This window comes from Peromyscus eremicus, chromosome 18, assembly GCF_949786415.1.
Source record: "Peromyscus eremicus chromosome 18, PerEre_H2_v1, whole genome shotgun sequence".
NCBI lineage: Eukaryota > Metazoa > Chordata > Mammalia > Rodentia > Cricetidae > Peromyscus > Peromyscus eremicus.
Genome location: NC_081434.1, coordinates 2,695,462 through 2,716,724, shown reverse-complemented (window position 1 = coordinate 2,716,724; position 21,263 = coordinate 2,695,462). Strand labels below are relative to the sequence as shown.

The 21,263-nt window shown below is 45.0% G+C and overlaps 1 protein-coding gene across 18 annotated transcripts in view; it reads left to right on the top strand.

The window, feature by feature from the left end:
• R3hdm2 (R3H domain containing 2) overlaps window positions 1–21,263 on the top strand; it is a 121,093-nt gene that overhangs the window by 77,869 nt on the left and 21,961 nt on the right. For 9 of the 18 annotated variants that reach the window (XM_059245433.1, XM_059245423.1, XM_059245421.1 and 6 more), the window contains 11 exons: window positions 237–278; window positions 1,020–1,106; window positions 3,669–3,795; window positions 7,370–7,448; window positions 8,107–8,166; window positions 8,607–8,747; window positions 9,238–9,346; window positions 12,020–12,115; window positions 14,833–14,864; window positions 14,970–15,023; window positions 21,036–21,259. In XM_059245433.1, coding sequence (XP_059101416.1) covers window positions 237–278; window positions 1,020–1,106; window positions 3,669–3,795; window positions 7,370–7,448; window positions 8,107–8,166; window positions 8,607–8,747; window positions 9,238–9,346; window positions 12,020–12,115; window positions 14,833–14,864; window positions 14,970–15,023; window positions 21,036–21,259 — 1,051 coding nt within the window. The remainder of the gene's footprint in view (window positions 1–236; window positions 279–1,019; window positions 1,107–3,668; window positions 3,796–7,369; window positions 7,449–8,106; window positions 8,167–8,606; window positions 8,748–9,237; window positions 9,347–12,019; window positions 12,116–14,832; window positions 14,865–14,969; window positions 15,024–21,035; window positions 21,260–21,263) is intronic. The other 9 variants (XM_059245427.1, XM_059245425.1, XM_059245429.1 and 6 more) reach the window with 5 other exon arrangements.

Sequence of the window (21,263 nt, the reverse complement as noted above, 5' to 3'; positions counted from 1 at the left end):
GTACATAATAAATAAATAAATCTTTAAAGAAAAAAAGAGTTGCTGGAGTTGGAATTGAGCAACAACCATACCCAGTGATTTTCACCATAGTGTGGTGCAGTTAAAACCAGTTCATAATTAGTGTGGTGCTGCTGCTGCTGCTGCTGCTGCTGCTGCTGCTGCTGTTGTTGTTAACATGTATTACTTGTAAGTATTGATTTCCCTACCTTCCCTATTTTTTAATCCTTTTCTAACAGAGACGGACATCAGGCCATGGTCATGCCAGGAAAAGAGCCAAGGTGAGAGCTCTTCTTCCATCTCTTACTTTCTGACTTCACTTGGCACACATTTCATAAAGGAATGGTAGTGGTGTCTGGATTACTCAAATTACATATAGGCAAAGCTTTCTTGCCTGCCTTTTATATCTCAGTCACAAACATCCATCACACACTGTGAACATAGTTGCATGCACTTTTTTGTTGTTTTTCAAGACAGGGTTTCTCTGTATAGCCCTGGCTGTCCTGGAACTCACTCTGTAGACCAGTCTGCCTCGAACTCACAGAGATCCGCTTGCCTCTGGGATTAAAGGTGTGTGCCACCACTGCCCAGCTGTCTAGTGCACATTTACATACATTTCGTACTGGAAAGTGTGACTCCATTCTCTTCCATCCAGGCCCAGTCTATATCTGAGCCTGAAACGAGACCTCACGGGACTCCACGGAGCCTGAGGTATTGGTTTTACTGAACTGCTGATTTCTCTGCTCACTCCTGGCTTCTCTAGGAGAGTGGCTGTTTGTATGAGTTTTAATATTTACTAAATTCTCCCCCATGTCAGCCTGGTCTACATAGTGAGTTCCAGGACAGCCAAAGCTACATAGTTAGAACCTATTTTGAAAAGAAAAAAAAAGACAAAAAAAAAGAAGACACTACTTACTAGAAACTGCAACTAACAGTCTAAGAAGGTATTTTCTAATTCTAATTTCTAATTCACCAAAGGAATATATATGACATGTATTTTTGATGTTTGTTTTGTTTTTCAGTCTAATTCCAAGCTCAAGTTGGTACGAAGTCTGGCAGTATGTGAAGAATCCTCTAGTCCATTTGTTGATGGGCCTCTAGACACCCAGGTGGGTCTTCTACAAGCCTGAGTGTTGCCTGTTTTGAGCATGGCAGTTTGTTGGGTAAAGCATAAGAGCAATCACAACATGGACGTCAGACCTAGAAGTCAGTGAAGAAAGTATGTTGTTTTTCTGAGACGAGGTCTCAGGGATCTCAGATTAGCCTCGAACTCTTTATGTAGCAGCGGTGATTTTGGTACTCCAGCCTCTACCTCCCAGGTGCCAGAATCACAGGCCTGCACCAAGACTTGGTGAAAGGGTACTTTAAAGGAAGCTTGCCGGGCGGTGGTGGCGCACGCCTTTAGTCCCAGCACTCAGGAGGCAGGGGCAGGCGGATCTCTGTGAGTTCGAGGCCAGCCTGGGCTACAGAGTGAGATCCAGGACAGGCTCCAGAGAAACCTTGTCTCGAGAAACCAACCACACACAAACAGAAAAGCTCTTGGACACTGGGGAGACGGTTCAGCCGGTAAGAGCACTGGCTGCTCTTCCAGAGGACCCACGGGGCAGCTCCCAGCTGCCTGCAACTCCAGCTCCTGAGATTCCCACTCCCTCACACAGACACACATGCAGGCAAAACACCAAGGTGCATAAAATACAAATAAATAAATCATAAAAGAAAAGCTGTTGTGGTATTATGTGGTAACAGTGAAGAGTGTGAGTCTTTTTTTTCCCCCGAGACAGGGTTTCTCTGTGTAGCTTCGCACCTTTCCTGGAACTCACTCTGTAGCCCAGATTGGCCTCTAACGCACAGAGATCCACCTGCCTCTGCCTCCCGAATGCTGGGATTAAAGGCGTGTGCCACCACCGCCCGGCAAGAGTGTGAATCTTTTTTTTTTTTTTTTTTTTTTTTTTAAGGTTTATTTATTTATTATGTATACAGCATATATGACTACCGGCCACAAGAGGGCACCAGATCTCATTACAGATGGTTGTGAGCCACCATGTGGTTGCTGGGAATTGAACTCAGGACCTCTGGAAGAGCAGTCAGTGCTCTTAACCTCTGAGCCATCTCTCCAGCCCAAGAGTGTGAATCTTAATGTCTTGCTCATGTGGCAGGGGACCCAGGGCTGAATGGTTCGCAGCCACACCCTTCCACTTCAGTGATCTATTCGTTACATCCAGTTCTTACAAGCAGAGCCAGTTATTAACAACATACACTCTTCTGTAAGATAAAGTTGGGGCTGGGAAGATGATTCAGTGGGTGTCTCAGTCAGTATTTTATTGCTGTGAAGAGACACCATGACCACGGCAACTCTTCTAAGGAAAGCATTTAACTGGGGCTGGCTTACAGTTTCAGAGGGTTCAGTCCGTTGTCATCATGGTGGGGAGCTTGGCATAACTGAGAGTTCTACTTCCGAATCCAAAGGCAGCGGGAAGAGAGAGAGAGCCACTGGCCTGTCTTGGGCTTTTGAAACCTCAGTGCCCACCCCCAGACGCTTCTTCCAACAAGGCCACACCTCCTAATCTTTTCAAATAGTGCCACTCCTTGGTGACTAAACATTCAAATATATAAGCCTATAGTGTCTATTTTTATTCAAACCACCACAGTGGCTAAAGCCTTGCCATGCAAGTGTGAGAACCTGAGTTCATATGCCCAGTGTAAGTGTTGTGTGTGAGTTAAGAAGCAAAGACTGAAGACCCTGGAAGCTCTGCACTAGCTACCATGGGACACACCACTGTGTACAAGAAAGCCTGTCGTAAGCAAGGGTCTCTGACCTCTATAGACAGACTTTTCTTTTGGCCTGCCAGCTCACAAAAAATGATGTGGAGACCTCATTTGAGATAATGAAAGCTCAGCCGATGATAACTTAGCCTTGTTTCTGACCAGCTCTTATAACGTAAGTTAACCCATTTCTGTTGATTCACATGGGCAGCACGGCTCATGGCCTGCTGCCCCCTGTCCTGCGTGTCGTGCTTCAGAGTGACACGTCTTCACAGTGTGCAGGAGGATTATTCCACAACAGACTTCCACAAGTAAACTGTGCCACACATGCCCATACTGAAACACACACACACACACACACACACACACACACACACACACACACACACACGGTTTAAAAAAAAAGGGGGGGCCATTGCAAGATTTGCTTCTATTGGGATTTTGAAGGAAACACAGAGTTTATTGTTTTAAAAAAGATATATATGACAGGTGGTGGTGGTGCACACCTTTAGTCCCAGCTCTCCAGAGGCAGAGGCAGGTGGATTTCAGTGAGTTTGAGGCTAGCCTGGTCTACAAAGTGAGTTCCAGTACAACCGGAGCTGTTAGAGAAACCCTGTTTCCAGGGAGGGGGGGGAATTTATTTCATGTGTATGAATAGTTTGCCTGAACATATATGTATGTCTGTGTATCATGTACATGCCCACAGAGGTCAGAAGAGGGCATCAGATCTCCTGGATCTAGAGTTACAGATAGTTGTGAGCCACCACATATGTGCTGGGAAGTGAATCCAGGTCCTCTGCCAGGGCAACAAGTGCTCTTACTTAAGCTGAGCCATTTTCTCCACACCCACCAAAGAGTTTAAATCTTTTCCCTCCTTTGATTATATGCTACTTTTCGTTTTATTTAAGGATATAATTCAGTTGCACATCAGCTGTCCCTCTGACAAGGAGGAAGAAAAATCCACAAAGGATGTCTCTGAAAAGGAAGACAAGGACAGAAGCAAAGAGAAGGTTCCAAGGAAGATGCTGTCCAGAGGTGAGGACTGAGCCTCTCCTCCAGCTTAGTGCCTGGCCACAGTGTGCTCTCTATCTCGCTCTATACCTCGTCTTTTTAGGGGGAAGGTGTTTTATTTTGTTTTTGTTTTGAGAGACTTTAACCCTTGCTGGCCTGGAATTCACTATGTAGACCGGGTTAGCCTTGAACTCATAGAGATCTGCCTGCCTCTGCCTCCCAGGGCTTAATTAAAAGCCTGCACCACTGCACCCGGCATCACATTTTTTTTTTTCAAGATTTATTTTCATTTTATGTGCATGGATATTTTCCTTGCATGTATGTCTTTGCACCGTGTGCATGCTTAGTGCCCAGGTAGTGTAGCTGGAGCTTTCCTGGTCCTGCCTGGCCCACAGTCAGGACAAATCTCTCTCACCCGCTAGTCCTGCAACTGCTTAGACCCAACCGAGTAAACACACAGAGACTTATATTACTTATAAACTATATGGCCACAGCAGGCTTCTTGTTATCTAGTTCTTATGTCTTAAATTAACCCATTTCTATTAATCTATAAGTTGCCACATGGCTCGTGGCTTACCGGTATCTTAACATCTTCTCATGGCGGCAGCTGACTGGCAGCATCTCTCCGCCTCAGCCTTCCACTTCCCAGAATTCTCCTCTCTCCTTGTCCCGCCTATACTTCCTGCCTGGCTACTGGCCAATCAGTGTTTTATTTATCAATCAGTCAATCATCCACAGCAAAGTAGGCCAGAAGAGGATGCCAGTTCTTCAGGGACTAAAGTTAGAGATAGTCCTGAGCCACCATGTGGACACTGGAAATCAAACCCAGGTCCGCTGGACGAGCATGCAGTGCTCTTAACTGTTGAGCTGTTCCTCCAGCTCCTTCTAAAGTTTTGAGGCAGGGTCTCATGGAGCCTAGCCTGGCCTGTAACTTGCTCAGTGGATGAAGATGCTCTTGAATTTATGATCTTCCCGCCTTTTCCTCCTGGGTCTTGGGATTATGGTGTGTGCCAAAATGCCTGGCTTGAATGTGGTGCTGGAGATAGAATCCATAGCTCTGTCCATTCTGGGCAAGCGTTCTACCACTGTGCTAAACTCCAGCCATCTTTTTACTTTTTATTTTGAGACAAAAATCTTACCATGTTTCCCAGGCTGTCTTTGAATTTAGTAGTCCGGACAGGCCTTAAATTCTCCTGCCTCAGCCTCCTGAGTGACTAGGATTACAAATCTACAGTGTTCTTTCTTTTCATCTTGACACCTTGGCACTTGGTGAAGCACTTCTGTGCCTCTGTAATCAACGTGCCTCAGGTCTTGTGTACCACAGAGAGGTGTTCTGTCAGCATTGACACTACCCAGGATGAGGCAGTCTAGTCAGTTCTCATTTTGTTTATGCTCAGGTATGAATAAGCATGATAGCATATCTTCCAGATAACATTTTGAATTGGGGATGGCTACAGTGATTGGTTTGTCTGTTTGGAGGCAGGGCCTCATGTGATTTGGGCTGGCCTTGAACATCTGACCATTCTCCTTCCATCTCCTGAGTACTGGGATTACCATGCTTAGTTTAGGTGGTGCTAGGGATCAAACCCAGGGCTTCACATATGTTAAAAGAAGCCCTCTTCCAACTGAACTACACCCCCAGCCCTGATATAGTATGTCTTATAATATAGATGTACTTATTAGACTCTGGCTTTAAACTTTTGAGCTGGTAGCAGAAGGACACGGTCTATAAAAATTACCACATGTGAGGTGCAGCAGAATGGCTCTGTGGGTAGAAGTGTTGACAGTGCAGGCCTGACGACCTGGACTCCATCCCTGGATCCACATGAAGAAGGTGTGAGTAGACAGACGACTCTGCAGAGTGCTGTTCTGACCGCTTGTGCCACAGCGTGTGGACCTACATACACACACAATAAAAGTTGTTTTTAGTTTTTGAAAAATTATATTTGACAAATAAAGCAACCTTGGGATTAAAAAATAATCTATATTGGACAAAGTCCCTGAGATTTTGGAAAATTCAACTATGACTGCTCTTAACCTGTAATTTGGTTTTGTTTTGTTTTTTAATAACACTTTTTTTCCCATATTTATTTATTTATATGTATACAGTGTTCTGCCTGCCTGCATGTGTCCCTGCAGGCCAGAAGAGGGCACCATTACAGATGGTTGTGAGCCACCATGTGGGTCCTGGGAATTGAACTCAGGACCTCTAGAAGAGCAGACAGTGCTCTTACCGCTGAGCCATTTCTCCAGCCCCAAGTAATTTGTTTTTATTAGGTAGAATAAAACCTGCTGTGTTTTGATCAGGACATTCAGCACATATTTGCCAATGTTGAGTAATATTTTAGTGTAATATTACATAACACTCTAGCCCAGTTTCCTCCTTCTGTTGTTGTGATGGTTTTGTTTGGGGCGGGGCTAGGATATGCATGTGTACATGTTCACATGTGGAAGCCATAGGTTGAGGTCAGGTGCCTATTGCCCTCGACCTTATTTTAATTTTTTTTTTTTTTACACATTTCTGTGTTTATTTATTGTGTGTGTGATGTGTGTATGTGGAGGTCAGGGGATACCTTTCAGGAGTTAGTTCTCTCCTTCCACTGTGGAAGTTCTGGGAGTCAAATCCAGGTTTCCAGGTGCAGTAAGCACCTTGACCACTGAGCCATCTAACTAGCCATTCCACCTTAGGTTTGGAGACAGTTTCTGGTGCATGATCCTAGCTAATCTTAACAATAAAAACCCAGGGTCAGATACCAAGGTGAAAGCTGAAAGATCAGAGAAGCAGAGCAGCAGCCACCAGAGACTTCTTACCTCTACAAAAGCTCTAACCCAATGAGGTGCTGTCTCTACAATCCTCAGACTGGACTGGGTCGTCCTGTCTCTGAATCCTCTGACTGAATGGGCGGGATCCTATCTCCACCTCCCTAGTGCTGGGATCAAAGACATGAGATCCCAAATGCTGGGATTAAACAGAGCCACCACCTGGCTCTGTTCTCTTTTAGACTGGTTCAATCTCATGTAGCCCAGGGTGGCCTAGAACTCCTCATCTTCCTGCTTCTTTCTCCCAAGTGCTGGGATTAAAGGTATGTGCCACCACTGCCTGGCCTCTATGGTTAACTAGTGCCTAGCTCTGCCCTCTGATTTTCAGGCAAGCTTTATTTGTCAGAACACAAACAAAATGTCACACAAGTCTCTACACTGAACCTAAAACTGATTGAGCCACACTGGCGCTGGCCAGTAAATTCCACACATTCACCTGTCTTCACTCTCTGTCCCCAGCACCAGCTTTTATGTGGGTGCTAAGGATCTGCATTCTATCCACTGAGCTGTTTCCACAGCCCACGAGTTCTCCTTTTTAGCAGTACTTGGACTTGAACCCAGGACCGGACACATGCTCGGCAAGTGCTTTACCACGCCCGGTCTGTGATAGGAGCTGACACAGGGCTGTCAGTAAATGTCACTCAAGTCCATGCTTGGAGTTTGGTTCTAGTCTCCTAGTCTTGTAATGGCTGTTTAAATGTTGGATTTTATTTGAAATTAGATACCATGCAAGCAGTTCCACATTTCTTTTCAATTTCTTGTGTTGTGGTGGTTCCAGACTCCAGCCAAGAATATACCGACTCCACTGGAATAGACCTCCATGAATTCCTTGTCAACACACTGAAAAAGAACCCAAGGTAATGACAGGATCTATGTAAGGGGGAAAGGGATAGGGAGGACCCCAGGACCCGTTCATGGCAGTCAGCTGTTCAGCATTTCTCTGTTATTAGAGTATAGAATGCTCATCTCTTCTTAGTTCTTCTGAAGTAGAGTTTTAGTTTTTTGAGGGACTCAGAATGCTCACATTGAGATTTCTGTGTTTTGAAGAGTTGAGAAAAGTTTTGTGTAAGAAGAGTATAATGACTAAGAAATTTGAAGACTTGAGTGTTTACTAGTTAAAAATCCCAAAGGAACAACTAGTTGACTTGTACATAAGCAAAACCATAACTGCTTTAAAACCCTTGAATAACTGGGTGGGATATAGAATAATGCCTATATTTGCAAGCATAAATTATGTGTTTATATGAATAGGCTGCTGATAAATAGATTGCTATGTGCATAACAAAGTCTGTGATTAGGAAAGATATACAAAGTATGTACTTGAGTTGGTGTTCTTTTTCAGAACATAGGACAGTTTAGGGAGGTTCCTTGGCCTCTGTGTTACGGTCATTATTAGAGTTTGGGTAGACCCCTCAGTTTTTGTGATGAACAAGTTGGTTTTCAGTCCCTACTTTTAATGTCTGTGGGAGGGCTGTGGTTTTTTTGTTTTGTTTTGTTTTAATATTTTTTAAACAGGGACAGAATGATGCTGCTAAAATTAGAACAGGAGATTCTGGAGTTTATCAATGACAACAAGTAAGTCACTTTTATGGAATACACTTAGAAGTGGGAGGGGACACTGGATAGAAACCATGTCCAGCTCTGGTAGAAACAATCTGAATAGGTTAACAGCAGATATATGAAAGCAGGGGAGGGTTTATCAGTTATATAAACTTGAGCCAAAAAGAATTCATATTGTTTTAGCAGCCAGGTATTGTCCCAGATACTACTCTGCTTCCCCCATTTCTCTTGACTAACAACATTCGGGTGGGTGGAAGTAAGACCTTAAGAAACGGCATCATGGAGTGGGAACGGCTAGTATTACTAGAGACTGGGACAAGTTAATGTGCAAAATACCAAGAGAGACTTCTGTTCTCACAGAGTACTTTTTGTATGGGTGTCTGAGTCTCCTTAAGGAAAATAGGTTCCCTTCTACGGCTGTCTTCTTTTACTTTTTACCCCCGGTGTCCCTTCAGTAACCAGTTCAAGAAGTTCCCTCAGATGACCTCCTATCACCGGATGCTCTTACACCGGGTAGCTGCCTATTTCGGGATGGACCACAATGTTGATCAGACCGGGAAAGCTGTCATCATCAACAAAACCAGCAACACGAGAATGTAAGGGGAACCCCATGGCCTGGGAAGGTCTCATGGGACAACCTGCCAGGGGAGAAGAGGAAGATAGAGAATCCAGATGTCTCTTCCAGGGGCAGGAAGGAGTGTCTTATCAGTTCCTACTTCCTGTGAGGTCTTAGAGGTAGACTCTGAGTAGAGAAGCTGGCCCTGGCTTCTGTTCACCTGGGACAGGACCGCCACAGCTTTAAAGGACACGCTGTCACACGCGGGGCTCATGGAGCGGTGCCCACCTGTAGTCTTAGCACTCAGGAAGGTGGAGGGAGGCGGAAGGGCCAGGAGGTCAGGGTTAGACCACAGGAGGGACTGTCTCAGAAAAAGGTGCTGGGGACAGGAGACTACACTCAAAGATTCACTTAAACCTTGGTGTGACACCAAAACCCTGGGTAGAGGGTGTGGAATTTGGAAGATCTCTGCCTAGAAGTTCTCCTCCCTAGTGTAAAGGCCTTTTCCTTCCTTTCTTTCCAAATCTCAGCCCTGAACAGAGGTTCTCAGAACACATAAAAGATGAGAAGAATGCAGAATTTCAACAGAGATTCATCCTCAAGAGAGATGATGCCAGTATGGACCGAGATGATAACCAGGTGAAGAATGGAAAGGGGTGGGCCTAGAGGAGACTGCAGTAAGAGAAACTGGGAAGGGAGAAGAATTTGGGGGGTGGAGGAAATGGAAAATGTCTTAGAATGAAAATGCATAGAGCTGTTCTCCTGAGCTGGGTCTGGCTTACCCCTGAGGATTGACTGCAGTTGTTGAGCTGGATGCTGCCCTCAGAGAGACACGGTGCTCAGGTTTGCTGGGTGATCTCATTTGGCCTACAATTCTTTAGGTCTGCCACTAACTTCTAACTACATTTCATTTTGTACAAAACAAGGCCCCTCCCTGTGTCAGCCTTGATCTAGCTGATATCAGTGTTGTCCCTCCACCCCAACACCTCCGCCTGACCCATAGGGTTTACATTGAGAGCTACCCAAAGCTGACATCAGTGTTGTCTCCCCTCACCCCCAACACCTCCGCCTGACCCATAGGGTTTACATTGAGAGCTACCCAAAGCTACTTTATCCCATTTCCATTCTTGTCCTAGCTGAGGACTAGCCTTGAACTGGCAAAGTTATGGTCTAATTTAACCAGTTATAAAGGTATCTCTGATCCCTTTTGGCAAACTCCTTAATCTTTTTCCCACCTCCTTCTACCAAGGTGAGTTAATTTGACTTCCCGTGCTGGGAACTCAGGTCCCTTTGTGATACATGCCTATGGAACTAAGAAATTAACAAACTGTCCTATCCCTTCGTTTATGGTGGGTCTGGCTGCTGCTCTGACCTCTTCCCCTTAAATAGCATACGATTGAGGGTTAGTTTAGAGTTATCCTGCATCTGCTTGTCCTCCAAGGGGAATGAGATTTGAAGAATATGGTTGGGTAGAGCCAATATGAGTCTTGGTAAGGAATAGAAACTGTATAATAATACCTTACTTCTATAGTCAAAATCAGTTTTCTTGAAATATTATGTGGTCTTGGGACCAGGACCTTTCTTGCTTGCTTGAATATGAAAGAGACCTTCTTTTAAGAAAGGTGCCGTTGTCTAATGTGGACAAACACGCTGGGTCTGATTGAAAGCAAAGAAAACTACAAAAAGACAAATTTTTGTAAAACAAGAAAGAGCCTTTCCATCCTGATGCCCTTCTCTACATTTCCCCAAGCCCCTTTCCCATGGGTCAGGGAGTGTTCAGGCCTAGAGGCACGTTGGAGTGGAAGGTGATCTGTTCTGTTGTGAACTTTCCATCTCACAGCTTCAAGCTTGGTCCCGAGCAGGGTAGATTCTGTGTGCTTTCTGCTGTGGTATCAGTAAAAAACAGAGTGTCGCTGGTTTTTCCCTTAGCTGGGCTTTGCTTTAAACATGTATATGCTGCCTCTTTTGATCCTTTCCACAACCCAGTGTAAATGGGGTTATTAACCCCACTTTACACATAGAAACACTGAGTCTCTGAGATGTTATGTTACTTGCCTGAAGTCACTGTACTGCGAGTCAGAAGAGCTGGGGTTCACCTTGACACCCCATTGTGCTTTCTACCTTGCCATTGGCTTATCAGTGCTAGAGGCTGAGCAGCTGTTGAGGGTCTCTGTCTCCTTGTACTAGAACTGGTGAGAGATGCTTAGTGCGATATAGACTCTAAAGAATGGTGAGGACTCTATCTAATCAGAGTCAAGACTCCTGAAGTCTTGGGTTGCCTTTGGAAACTGGTAATTAAGATAGAGGATTAGCCCAGAGCAGTGGGTTCTGTAGTGCTTCCCATCTGACTGCAGGTCGGGGTTGTCTGTGGCGTGATGACATTGGCCAGTGCCTTCCCTCTCAGAACACCTTGCAGTCACTGTAGTGAAGGGTTCTCTGTCACACCCTCCCAGGACAGCGTTCACAGTAGCAGTTGAAGAGGAAAAGCAGTGATGGGAAGTGAGGTCATCTGCCCATGAGACATCCTATTGGTCACCTCTCTGTCAGTCAGAGAACACAAGTTCTGTGTCCTCCACCCCTTCTTCCCTTTCTGTCTTCCTCTCTCTTCACTGTACTCATGCCTCTGTTCCTTTCTACTCATTTCTTTCTGTGGTGTTCTTTTCTCCTCTGTATCGCTCTGTTCTCTTTGTTCTTTATGTCTGTAATTTGTCTCCTCAGCTCCTTCCGTTGCTCTAATTAAGGTGAGAAAAAGGCTTAGTCTTGGAGTTTAGCTTCACCTCTGAGGTGATGTCCGAGAGAGACCCTCTTGCTGAGCCGTGTCTGACTCGGGTTTCGAGGACATGTACTAGTGCCAGAAGAAGGGATCCTGTGGAGGGCTAGTTCTGTGGACCGCCTCCTCCACCTCCAGCTCTGCCAGACACTTCCTTCTCTGCCCTGGTCAGCTTCCTTCTTCCCCCTGCTTGCCCTCTAAAGAACTGTTGTTGGCTTTCCCAGGGCTGTTTTCTTATCTTTACTGACTGCACAGAACCTGATTACTCCAGGGAAGCAACCCAACCCTTACAAAGAGCTGCTGTTCTTGATATTTGGGGGTTGGGGGGATGGCAAGTCCTCTACCATCCAGAAAAGCTGATCTCCCAAACTGCATGGTCAGATGTACCCAGTGAAACCTGTCCAGGACTGGAAATTTTATTTCTTTATTTTCCATTTTTTGATGGCAACTATAAACTTTCCCGGTTTCTCTTCCTTGCTGGTGTGCAGTGAGCTTGCAGTACGAGGAGAACTTAACTAGCTTAATTCTGCTCATCGATCTAGATCAGAGTTCCATTGCAGGATGGAAGGAGGAGCAAGTCAATAGAAGAGAGAGAGGAGGAATATCAAAGGGTCCGAGAGAGAATATTTGCCCGAGAGGTAAGTGTAGTTTCTGAGAGTTGTCAGATCATAGCTCGTAGCGCTAACCTTGGAACTGTGAATGGAATGAACCCGCCATGAATGTTGTTGGCTCTTTTTGTTGATTTTCTTTTCTTTTTTTTTCTTTCTTTTTTTTTTTTTTTCTTTTTTTAACCAACATCAGTCAGTCCCAGATTTGACCTCTAACCCTGAATGTGGCTTATTGGGAAGCTGCAGGTTTTATTTGTATTTTGGAATACATTCTGCTGTATGGTATACAGAGAGAACCGAAACTTGGAGTGGCTGAATTTGGTAACTATAACTAGACTGGAAAGAAAAATGGTTTTTGGCAGAGCTGATAAAAGGGCCCTAAGTCTTGCCTATCCCGGCTCCTCCAGCTCGCCTTGTAGACGCCCACTGTCTGTTCTGCGTCTTGGCTTCTAGGTAGAAGACTCAGAATCCACACAGGTTCCACAGTCGTCTTGTTTGGCCAGCTTGTTTTAGGATGTGTTAATGCTTTATTAAAGTGCTGCTCCAGCATCATCCTTCCAGGTCCCACATTCCCCGTGCACAGGACACCCTGTCCCCTCAGTCACCACTTGAGTGGGGAGTCTCCTTCTTCCTGTGTTTCTTACCTTGTTCCTAGAAAGGGAGTGACTCCATGGTCTAAAAGGCAGCATCAGTCAGTTGAGGTAAATTTATGTTTAAGAACTGTGGGCCATATCAAATGTAGTTGTTACCCCTATGTCTGGTTACCTTTGCCTATTAGTCTAGGAGATGGACAGCAGGATTTCAGGAAAGAGTTTAGATGAGCGACAGAGAAACAGCTCTCCAGAACCTGTGGATCCAGCTAGGAAAACATCTTACTGTCAGATTAGCAACAAAGGCAGTGAAATCATGTGGATGGACACTAATTCCCTCCCACTCCTCTGTCTTCTTCTCTCATCAGACACCCCTCCCATTTTTATATCACACACAGACACACACAGACAACATGTGTGTGTCTTTTCATCTCCACCTCACTCAGAAGAATAGTGTCTCTCCTTAGTGGAAAGGGACACACAACAAGCTTTCTGGCCTAGAATTCAAGAAGCAATCTTCTTACCTTCTGTTACTTCCATTCTGAGTCAGAAGTCTGTCCTCTAAATTATCCCTCCTCAAAGAGTTGAGTACATCACCTGCACACCAGGTGGGTAGAGTGAGAGGCAAGAGGCCATGGTTATGACCAGGATGACCCTGAATTGTGACTAGAAATGCTTGTGTAGTACTTACTAGCTTATAGGCACTATTCTTAGCATTTTATATAGGTGAAGTCATGTCTTCACAACAGGTCCGTGAAATCGTTTTAAACATTTTTCTCACTTTATAAAGAAACTAAGACACGGAGAGGTTTGGTAGCAACCTCCTAAACCTTGCTAGTTAGACAGTCTGGCTCCAGAGTCCGTGTTCATAACCTAATGGAAGCTACCTCTTGATAGCGCTCACTCTGCTCTGGGTCTTCAGATTAGGTCGTGCCTGCAGTGACAGCCTAGCTGTCTGTATCCTCTGCTTCACTGACATGGACAGTGACTGCCTCACTGTGTCAAGCCCTTTGCAGAGCCCCATGATCTGGAAGCACAGACAGCTTATTTAGGACGTTGGGGCTAGTGGTCAGCCACAGTGGAACATACCTGCCTGCTGCCATAATAAAGACAGAGTTAGCTCTTCTCTCCTTTTTCCTCCTGATTTCTAGTCTCAAGCCTCTACTAATAGATGTATTCTTTGTTAAATCCTTATGGATTTATCACTTTCGTTTCAGTACTTCCTAGCTCTTGTAGTAGAGGCCTCGGGAATCTCAGAAGATATAGATGAGGAGAAATGGCCAAAGCCCGCCATCCTCCAAAAGATTCCATGTGGAGAGGAACCTGCCCAGTAAGAGGGAGTGATTAAGGGTAGAGCAAGGACAAGGAGGCAGGCCCAGAATGGGAAGTGCCAAGAAGGGTGTTCGGATGGAAATGCTGCTGCGGTTGCGGCGGCGGCCTTCTCTCGAGCCTGAGCTGTGTCTTGGGAAAGCTGCCCAATGGAGCCTCTGCTCTGTGCAGAGCACCACCATGCTCAACACTGGATGCTCTTGGTGCCTTTTTCTGAGGTTGGGGAGTCCACCGCACTGCTCACTTCGTTCAGCTCAGTGGCTTTGTCAGAAAATGGGGTCCCAGTAGGCTGCTTCAGACTTGGATGTCCTCGTTTGTTTCTAGACTCCAAACAGTTATCTGCATCCCCAATATCTCACCCATAATGGGGCTCAAGTCAGAGCACCTTTTGTTTGGGCAAATGTAAAGGGCAGAAAGAGAACAGCCACTGAGATTAACTTCCAAAAAATGAAGCTTCCTTTCATGCCTCCCTTCCTTTGAACATGCTTACAATACAATGCGTCAATATTACAGTCAGTTCACTAAATGTAGAGGTGAAAAAGGAGATAATTAGGTTTGTAGCTTTCCTCTTCCTCCTCTCCATCCTCCCTTTATCAACCTTCATTTTAAACACTGGAAAGGCTGAAAATGCCAGGTGCTTTCCTATTCAAGGTGAGAAGTCGGACTGGGGTAAAGCAGGGGGTTACCCTGGCCTTGCTCCCTCTCCCCTGTTGGTGGGGTGAGAGCTTTGGTTTGAAGACCGTGGGTAGTCATAGCATCATGGACATCCTTTTCTGTTACACCTTATTATTTTCTTATGAGTTATTTTCCATTTTCTCCCTCACCTAGACTGGCCAGAACGGATATCTAAGTGATGTCAGGTTAGTACCATTTACATGTTCTCTCTTATCATTCAGCTTTATCAGTGAGGCTAATGTAATCCTATAATGATACTATTTTTGTTTTGTTTTGATGTTAACCAACAGACTCTCCAAAGAAGCCTTTTCTTCTAGCTCTCACAAGAGAAGGCAGATTTTTAGGTACCTGTGTGTGATCTGTATCTCTCCTTTTTACTTTTAATTTTGTTTTGCTGTAATCTTTTCAGTGAGTGAGTGGTTTTGCTCCATGCATGGCTGCTTGTAGAATAATTAAATTTGTGAATTTTGCTACACTGGATTTCTTTTTCCCTTTGGGGAAAGAAAAGACTCCTTCTCGGTGACTTTATTGTTGTCACTTCATTTAGTCCTGAGTAGATGACGTTGGGGAACAAGTAGTGCGTCTGAGACAGGTAGGGACTATTTCCTCCCACAAGTTGGCTGGGGTTGGGCATTTTTAAACGTTTCAGACATACACCTATTGTAAGGTAAAAGGATGGGTATCTGCTGACTGCCTTTGCTCATCTGTGGAAAGGTGTGGACAGCTGATATCTGAACCCAGAACAGGGATTATTTTTATCTCCAGGAAAGATAATATATGCACTTACACAAATACATATGTGAATGTCTCTCTATGTAGTTTTCTCTTTGAGATAGTATAACATAGAAGATGACCTCAGAAAAGATAGATATCTAACCCTGTAATTCAGTACTCTTTCCAAAGGGTTTTCCCATTTTTTAAATCCTAAATGTCCTAGGAAACTCAAAATATAGGTTTCATTTCTTTTTTTTTTTTCTTTTGTTTTGGTTTTTGTTTGTTTGTTTGTTTTGTTTTTTCGAGACAGGGTTTCTCTGTGTAGCTTTGAAGCCTGTCGTGGAACTCACTCTGTAGCCCAGGCTGGCCTTGAACTCAGAGATCCACCTGGCTCTGCCTCCCGAGTGCTGGGATTAAAGGCATACGCCACCACTGCCTGGCTATAGGTCTCATTTCTAAGGCTTTTGTTGTCCTCTCCTTATTGGTCTTCCTAAAGCTAGTTAAACTGAGATGCCCAGTGGTTACCAGGGTGCATTCTTAGAGAAGACTTGAAGCCTTTTCCCAGCCCTCACAGCAGGTGGGTCACAAGCACTTCATAACTCCATCTCCAAGGGACTGGATGCACACAAAGACAAAGACACACACACACACACACACACACACACACACACACGTACACACACACACACACACACGTACACACACACACACACACACACACACACGTTTATTATATCTTCAACAGAGAAGCTATCACTGAACCTTGAGGGGGACGTCTCTCCAATTCCACATTCCACTTTCCTGTGACCCTACCTTCTGCTACACATACCCAAAAAGAAAAACATACCTATAAAAAAAAAAAAAGAATTTCCATATTTTTAAACTTTTTTTTTTTTAAGATTTATGTATGGATATTTTGCGTGCATGTGTCTATGCACCACATACATGCAGTGCCCACAGAGGCCAGAAGAGGGCATCAGATTCCCCTGAAAAAAAAGTTACAGACAGTTGTGAGTCGTGTGTGTGTGTGTGTGTGTGTGTGTGTGTGTGTGTGTGTGTCTGTCTGTCTCCTGGGAATCAAACCCAGGTCCTCTGGGAGAGCATCCAGTCGTCTCAACCACTGAGAACCTCTCCTGCCACTCTGGTCTTCTTTATTTCTGGACGGTGCCACCCTGAGGTCCATCTGAAAACCAGAGGCAGAGTGTGCTTTACATTGTTGATGGTACCAAAGATTCGTGAAGTTCTCACATTTAAAAAAATGAAAATTCTGCTCAATAGTATACATTTTGCAGTCGTAATCATCCTAGAGTACCTATCATACGTAGTTTTAACTCACTTCTATGTGTGAACATGCTTTATAGTTGCCAAAATGTATCTTATCTGGTTCCGCTGTCAATCAAGGAAACAAATGCATAGTGACAACATCCCCAGCCTTGGTTTACTTGGCTGTATGTGTCAGAACTGAGGCTGATTTTTGTCCAGCTCTTTTCCTTGTCCCACACCAGCTCTTTACTAACATCTCTTCCTCCTCTCAAACCTGTGTTCTGTTTGAAGCCTCATTCCCATTCACTGCTAAGGACGGTGCTCTCCTGTGAGCATCAGGCTGCATCCAACTGTGCAGATAATAGCTGGAGAAGCTGGTGAGCAGGTGCAGACCTCACCTCTCCAGATCTTTTTTCAAGCTGAAAAATCAAACTGAGTTTTGATTAAAGACCTAGGTGAAGACCAGTGAGCTGGCTCAGCAGACGCGTGCCCCTGCTGCCAGCCCTGATGGCAGCCCTGGTGCCTGGGGTTTAGCCCCCAGGATCCCATGGCAGAAGGAGAAAATCAGCTCCTGTGGGTTGTCCTCTGACATTTACATACACATGCAAATCAATAAATGTGGAAAAAAAATAACAAAAAGGGGCCAAAGAAATGGCTCAGCAGTTAAGAGCATGTACTGACCTTGCAGAGGACTCCGAGTTCAGTTCCTCACACTCATGTCAGGTGGCTCACAACTGCCTGTAATTCTAGCAATATGGGAATCTGACACCTTTTTCTGGCCTCCATGGGCACCTGCATTGCATGCACATACCCCCCCTACTGACATCCACATAGCCACCTAATTCAAAATAAAAATAAAACTTTTTAAAAGTAAACAGCCAGGTACGGTAGCACACACTTTTGATCCCAGCACTTTGGAGGAGGAAGAGTCAGGAGAATCTTTATGAGTTCAAGGTCCAACATGGAATACATAGCAAGTTTTGGACAGCCAGGCCTACAGTGAGACCCTGCCTCATATAAATGAATAAATAAGTTAGAAGAAGACGCAAAGGTTTAAGAACAAAGCATTTTTTTAAAAAAGATTTATTTATTTATCATGTATACAGTGAATGTTCTGCCTGCAGGCCAGAAGAGGGCACCATATCTCATTGTAGATGGTTGTGAGCCACCATGTGGTTGCTGGGAATTGAACTCAGGACCTTTGGTAGAGCATCCAGTGCTCTTAACCTGTGAGTCATCTCTCCAGCCCAGCATTTTTTTTTAAACCTCGGTTAAGTGCTGGTAATACAGTTCAGCTGATAGAGAACTCACCCAGGATACAGAGGACTGGGTCCAGCGGCCAGCACCGTGTGAGGGTGGGCATCGTGGTGCACACCTTAGACCTTAATCCCAGCACTGAGGAGGTAGAGACAAGAGGGTCAAAAGTTCAAGGTCATTCTTGGCTCTATAGCAGGTTTGAGGCCTGCTTGGGCTACATACACCCCATCTTGAAATAATGACAGAGGTTAGGCTGAGTTAGCCTAAATTAGTTCTGATTTTATTAAGAACATGATGTGTGAGTGTTCTTTATTTCTATCTCATCTCTCTAACATGCAGACAACCCAATCCATTCCTCAGAATTGAATTTAAGTGGCTCTCCCAAATTGCCATATTTTTAGTGAGATGATTATTTATAGAGAAGGAAACTGATCTGTTTTCTCTCTAGATTCTCTCTCAAGGGAATACTTTATTAAATTAACAGACAGTCCACATTTTGAGCATATGATTGTATCTGCCTTGGAGAAGCTGGTTAGGTAGAGAAGTACCATTTAGAGAACTTATTTGCTGTCTACCTCAAGAGAGCGCAAACGACGGGGTTATCCTGATATGTAATAGAATGTTTCAGCTGGATAAGGCGAACAGAATCCATGCTCTAATGTCTAATGAGCAGCCTCATCCATTAGCACTGCTGTTAACCCACAGACACACATTGTTGTTGCGTCTTGAATATCCTGGCTGAGTCAGAGCTACTGACTTGCTTCAAGCCTGATTCTGGTTTTGAACAATCTCTGATTGATGTTTGTTTCCCTTTTTGTTCTTGGTGTCTGAAGAAAAAAGGTTAAGTTTTGAAGAAAACAGAAATCTGTTATGATCCCTTATTCTAACTATCTAGAGAGAAGCATGAGATTATATATACTTAGGGTAGGAAAGAAGAGTTGGCGTGTTGTGCTGGTGTGTTCTTAGCTCTCCATGGGTGGCATGGTTAATAGAAACTAAAAAAGTGACCATAAGCCACTCATGGCACATACCTGCAGTACCAGCACTTGTGAGGCAGAGACAACAGAATTTGAAGTTTCAGGCCAGCCTGGGCTACCATAGCAAGTTCCATGCCAGCCTAGGCAGGATGATGGGTCCTGTATGAGGGAGAAGAGGAAGGGAGGGAGGGAAAGAGAAAGGAAAGGAAAAGAAAGGAAGAAAGAAAGCTAGTTCTCTCACAGTAACTGAGGCAAAGGGATAACACTTTCTATTTGATTTTGGTGGGATAATGCTTAAAAAGAAGGGAACCCATACTGCTATGGTTTTTGCCAAATTATTCACCAATATATACATACCAAAGTCTTTGTTATTGTGACATTCGGTCCCAGTAGGTAGTAGTTGTTAGATGAACGTGAAGGAAGGGAATTTGCGGACTCTCGCTTTTAGTAAGAAGCAGCGGGTGCTCAGTAGAAGGGCTGTAAAGTTTTTCTGTGCACTCATGGAGACCGTATGGAAGAAGTGGGTGGGCACGGTAGCACATCTGTAACCCCTGTCCTGGGCGTGGCAGTGGAGCTCATTAGCCAGCAGCCTAACTGGTTCAGTGAGAGCCACTGTCTCAAGAAAAAAATAATAAGGTGGACGTTTTTGGTGAGGTGACTCAGACACCAAGACCGACAACTTGAGTTTGATGCCTGGGCTCCATGTGGTGGGAGAAGAGAACCACACCTACAAGTTGTCCTCTGACCTACATACATCCATGCACACAAAATAACTGAATAAAATGTAGTAATGAAAACATTGTAGAAAGATACCCGATGTCTACTTCTGCCCTTCACACACATGTCCTGCGCACACACACACACGCGCGCGCACACACACACACACACACACACACACACACACACACCTACCTTATAACACAAAAGAGCAAAACTGGGGCTGGAGAGATGTTCTTCCAGAGGACCAGAGTTGTGATTCCCAGATCCTGGACCTATTGGTTTACAACTGCCTGTTTCAAGGGATCCTCTCTCTCCTGTTCTCCTTGGGCATCTGTACACTTGTGGACACGTGCCCTTTGCTCAGGTCTGTATGCACACGTAGACACACACACACACACACACACACACACACATCTTCAGGGACTGGAGAGATGGCTCAGCAGTTAAGAGCAGAGGACCTGGATTCAGTTCCTAACACCCGCACCACTGCACATGACCAAACATAACTCCAGTTCCAGGGAATCTGATGTCCTCTTCAGGCCTTCTGGACACCAGGCACACACATGATACACATACATTTATACAAGGAAAACATACATGTTTAAATAAATAATTTTTTAGGATAAAAGTTTTCAGGCAAACAATGGCTATCTTGTGGCATACTGCTGTTTCTAATCACAGGCAATGCTTTTAATGCCAGGATAAGCCTGACATTGTAGAGCAGTAAGAACAGATGACTTCCTTTCTCCGTAGCTTTGTGCCTTCCCTGGGGTAGTGAGATTATACAGTTAGGCACAGTCAAGCCTCTGCCCCTTTCTACCAAGTCCCAAGCATGTATTTGATCTTCCTGAAGACTTCAGTCCTTGGTGGCTGTGGAGTCTTGTCCCCAGATATCAACATGGAACTTCAGGAAACAACTTAGACTGTTCACTGTCATCTTCCAACCCCTGGAAAGATATTCATAGGCAGTACCTCTGCTGGCTCAGGTGCATGCTGTGTGGGAGGTCTTTGTGAGATTGACCCGTACCCCTGGCTACTCCTACCTTCGACCAAGAGTAACTTGTAGGAGTCCTAGAAGTCTCTGCTACCTTGTGTTGCTCTCTGTTCCTTGCATGTATGAGATCCCTGCAGGTGTGGGAAAGAGACCACAGTCAGTCTCAGTACCGTATGTGTGGTTCCCATCCGCTTTGGATCCACCGTGTTGAATTAGCTTTCAGTGCACTGTCTTCCAGACTTGCCTCTGTGCTCTTTGTTATGTGCTGGGCCTTGTTCTGTCTGCTCCGTGAAATCTTAGTTGGCCACCAACTAACAAGAAGTCAGTGTCCACACTTCTTTGTTAGCGAAAGAATAAAAAATGAACTCTCTCTCTCGGCTCTTCTGCTGAAGTGGGGGGTGGGGGTGCTCTGACCACTGTGGTTTCTGCAGGGGGAACCGTGAAGGGCTGAGCCGCACCTCAAGCAGCCGACAGAGTAGCACAGACAGCGAACTCAAATCCCTGGAGCCGCGGCCTTGGAGCAGCACAGACTCCGACGGCTCCGTCCGCAGCATGCGCCCTCCTGTCACCAAAGCCAGCAGCTTCAGTGGAGTCTCCATCCTCACCCGAGGTGACAGCAGCAAAGGCAGCAGCGCAGGGAGGACCTCCAGGCCAGGTAC